Source organism: Belonocnema kinseyi, chromosome 2 (genome assembly GCF_010883055.1).
Source record: "Belonocnema kinseyi isolate 2016_QV_RU_SX_M_011 chromosome 2, B_treatae_v1, whole genome shotgun sequence".
Taxonomy (NCBI): Eukaryota; Metazoa; Arthropoda; class Insecta; order Hymenoptera; family Cynipidae; genus Belonocnema; species Belonocnema kinseyi.
Genome location: NC_046658.1, coordinates 12,268,206 through 12,272,065, shown reverse-complemented (window position 1 = coordinate 12,272,065; position 3,860 = coordinate 12,268,206). Strand labels below are relative to the sequence as shown.

The following is a 3,860-nucleotide window of genomic DNA, read 5'->3' as shown; positions in this document are numbered from 1 at the left end:
CTTAAAAAATTTGAGATTCTAAATATCATAATTTGAAATCGCTAATTGTAAAATATATTTGTATTTAATTTTCTAAAATTTTCCTGCTTACGAATAAATGACTCTCCTGCAACAAGTTTTCGCTTGAGTAATGGTTGCAAGAAATCATAAAACCATACCTGGGCCTTGAAAAACTACTGTCTGCGTAGTCATGGATAGAAAATGGCAAAAAAGTTATTAAACCTGACATTCTTTAACCATTGTCTAGTCATTGTGTGCCAGTAGGGGCTACATTCGAAATAACCTACATCTCTTGAATTTAAAAAAAATTACTTGCAATGCTAAACTTGAACGTTACCTGTATCAGTCTAATCTCATTATTGATAGCATCCAACTGTTCTTGCAGCATCATTGCAAGTTGCTGCGTATCAGTATGGCCAGTTGAACTAATTACATCGGCTGAACTAAAAATACTTTCGTTGTCGCCATCGCCCTCAGCATCACTGGAAACATCAAACGCTTGCTGAACATTTGCAAGAACGTGGGCTTGTTGTAACTTCTCCCACTCTTGTTCAGCCAAAGTTCTGACTGCATACCCCTTCAAAAGAAAGTTGATGAGAATATATGCAGAAAATTTGAAATTTCAATATGAAAATTAAATACCTTCGATGATTCGTCATCAATAGATCTTCTACCGCTTCTCCTAGGTAACGAATGTGTATCAAAACTGCCATGACTTGTACTTCTGGAGAAAGATGCCTGGTCTACTGCATTTGGTGAGAGACTTCTCGTCAAAGCATCTGTCTGTTGGATATTAAAAGCAATTTCTTGCTGAAGCATCTGTCTTTTAATACTATCAATTTCAAGTCGTGTCTTTCCTAACTCTTTCACTAAATCCGTTTTTTCATTTTGCAAGTCTTCTGTTATTTTCCTTGTTCTTTCCAATTCTTGTTGAAGAGCGTTCTTTTCTTCCAACGCATTCATTCTTTCTTTAAGGTGAACCTGTAACCTCTCATTTGATTCTGTAAAAAACAGAACAATTGAAAATCAGGATCGTCTTCAGACAAATTCAATAAATTGAATTATCGAAATTACAGTTTACAGTTTCACTTAATTAATTACTTTAACACCGATAATTTAATTATTCAACCTGGTTGAAAAAACTGCAACATACAAAAATATATTCTTTTAATATCAAGTAAAAATATACTTTTTTTCACTGTAGACTCATTTTGCACGAAGAATTGGACAGCAAAACAAATTTATTTCGAATATATTTAAAAGAGTCAATTGAGCCCTACTTGAAGTATGTTTTATAAACAGAGGCCTAGGTAGACGTGAGAAATACCTATCTATTTTACGTTTTTGACCAATCCTCTATTTCCAACTTCTACTTCATCTACATGATTTAAGTACGTGGATGTAAAAAAATTAAAATTTCGCTTTATTAAAGGCTCAAACCTCCTCTTTAGAATGTGATGAAGAACATCATTAAGTATTTACTGGTTCTCGAATTATCATGAAAAATGTGGAAGCACGTCCAAGACGAAAATTTGCCCGTAGAGTGGTTAATACGCGGGGCAAAAAATGATTAAAAATCCTGTGATATTATATTATAGTCTTGAATATGAACGAGAGGCAATTCACTCTAAAATCACACGAAGATGAAGATATTTTTTATACTTTAAGATTCACATATATCCATTATATAGAATTAAAAAGGATGATAATAATAAAAAAGGTTTAGTATTTTAGCTCCAAAATTCATAGAAATTTAAAAAAAAACAAGAATTCAACTATCAAATTCAAATGTTGGACGTTAAAGTGGAATTTGAATTTTGACTTATTTTAAATTTAATTGCTTAAAATTCAATATTTTTGAGTAAAGAACTTAAAAAAAAGTGCAATGCCTTTCGGAAAATAAATATAAATTTAATAACATTTTAAGACCAGTTTCAAACATAGCGTTTTGTAAGCCTAGTTTATTTTGCATTTCCGTTTCCAATTGTATATTTCTATTCGTTTTAAACGGCATTATATAAATGGTGTGCAAGCCCATTTTAACTAAAGATCATCTTAAAGCCTTACAATTTGTTTCCAAATTTCCCATATTTCTCAATGAATAATGATGAATAGTGTAATAGGCTCATCCAAATTTTTAATCTCTATTTTCTAAACTGATCTTTACGTTCAAGTACTCACAGATTTCGAAAGTGATAAAATTTGGTCACTTTCTGCCTGCATTCATACATGTTTGGTTATGTAAATATTGTAGACATTCCACCGAGAAAATACTTTACCGCAAAAATAAAATTCAGAGCTTGGGTCGCCCACACCAAGGGGCACCTAAGCCATAAAAATATACCTATATTTATGTTCTAATTCCATTCATTTGTTTTTATGTGGTCGGATCCAAACAACGAACTGATAAGGAGAGAGGCACATGGAATATCAGGTGACCACGGACTAGACACTTGACGTGCTCTCATTTTCTTCACATATATCTCACACCCAGAGTCCCAGCTTGCCAAAGATAACGCGGACAGGACATGGCATTGTAATTAGGCTGCCACTGAAAAGCGTAGAGGGAATGAGGCCGAAAGCCGCCAATCAATAATATGACGGAGGTCGCTGAGTTCACAACAGTTCTGAAAGTATATCGCTGGAAGCTTCGGTAGATGGCAGGTCATCACCAAATACTTTTGTTTGTGAGAGTTCAGTATAAACACCTGACAAACCTGATGAAGTCATGGAATTTATTATAAGTCGAAGTCATCATTATCAGCTAATGTTACCACGGTCGTAAGTGGTTAAACCTCTGTGTGTAGTCTACAGGAATTTTCTGATTGGCCGTCAGTGAATCCGATAGAAGACTGATATTTGCATCCGTCGTCTCGATGTTAAAGTGAGAACTCTCGTTCTGCATGTCGACACGGAGTGGCTTTGTTCCGAATTTTGGATTTACAAATAGTTAAAGTACAATTTAGATCGCTCGACAAACTATATTTCATAATATACATCGAAAACAAACGAAAATTCCATAAAAGTTGCGTATTGCATAATATTGGAATTAAATCAACATACAATTTCAAGTATTTATCGTAAAAATTAGGGTTCGAAAAATGCGAAATCTACAGTGAAATTTGAAGTAAACTTTGAAATGTCTCTAAGAACGTAAAACAAAAATATCAGCTTAAATACAGAAAATGTTCATTTTTTAATTTCATTTTTCATTTTTATTTTATTATCCTCATCTTAACCCCCCCCCCCTCCCCTATATTCTCATGACCTACCTGGAAGCCCAAGAATGTGTGAGAAAACTTTGGTGCTAATTATCAAAATTTGGATCCTTATGAAGATCATACGTTTTAGGCCACTTGATTTTATATATTTCAAAAACTGTACCCCCTCCCTCTATACTCCATCATCCTACAATATTCTTACGACCTGGTCGGGAGCCCAAAGAATATGTTTGAAAAATCTGATGTTGATTCGGCAAAAACTGCATATGCGCCACCTTTCCCGTCTGCCCCATCCCTTCGCATGCCCACCCCCAACTCTTACGACCTGCTTGGGAGCCCAAAGAATATGTGCGCCAAATTTGGTAACGATTGGTTCAAAACTTTTGATTTGCATAAACATCATCAGTTTTAGGCCACTTGTTTATTCTAAACGTGTCTAAATTTTCAAGTCGATCTATGCAACGATGTGAAGGGTATCCAGCCTTAACGGCACAAATTTGAATTTTATATAGTTGATTTAAAAAACTTTGCCCCCACCCCATCATCTCCCAACACTCTTACGACATGTCAAGGAGTTTAAAAAATGTGTAAAAAATTAGTGCCGAATGGTAAAAAACTGTGATTTAGCCCCCCCCCCCC

General features: G+C 34.6%; 1 protein-coding gene across 3 annotated transcripts in view; it reads right to left on the bottom strand.

Annotated features, from left to right (window-relative positions):
- The window catches only part of LOC117166917 (liprin-alpha-1), a 690,677-nt gene that overhangs the window by 443,091 nt on the left and 243,726 nt on the right, over window positions 1-3,860 (bottom strand). For all 3 annotated transcript variants that reach the window (XM_033351369.1, XM_033351368.1, XM_033351370.1), the window contains exons 10-11: window positions 643-1,001; window positions 338-577 (exon numbers count right to left, since the gene is read on the bottom strand). In XM_033351369.1, coding sequence (XP_033207260.1) covers window positions 338-577; window positions 643-1,001 — 599 coding nt within the window. The remainder of the gene's footprint in view (window positions 1-337; window positions 578-642; window positions 1,002-3,860) is intronic.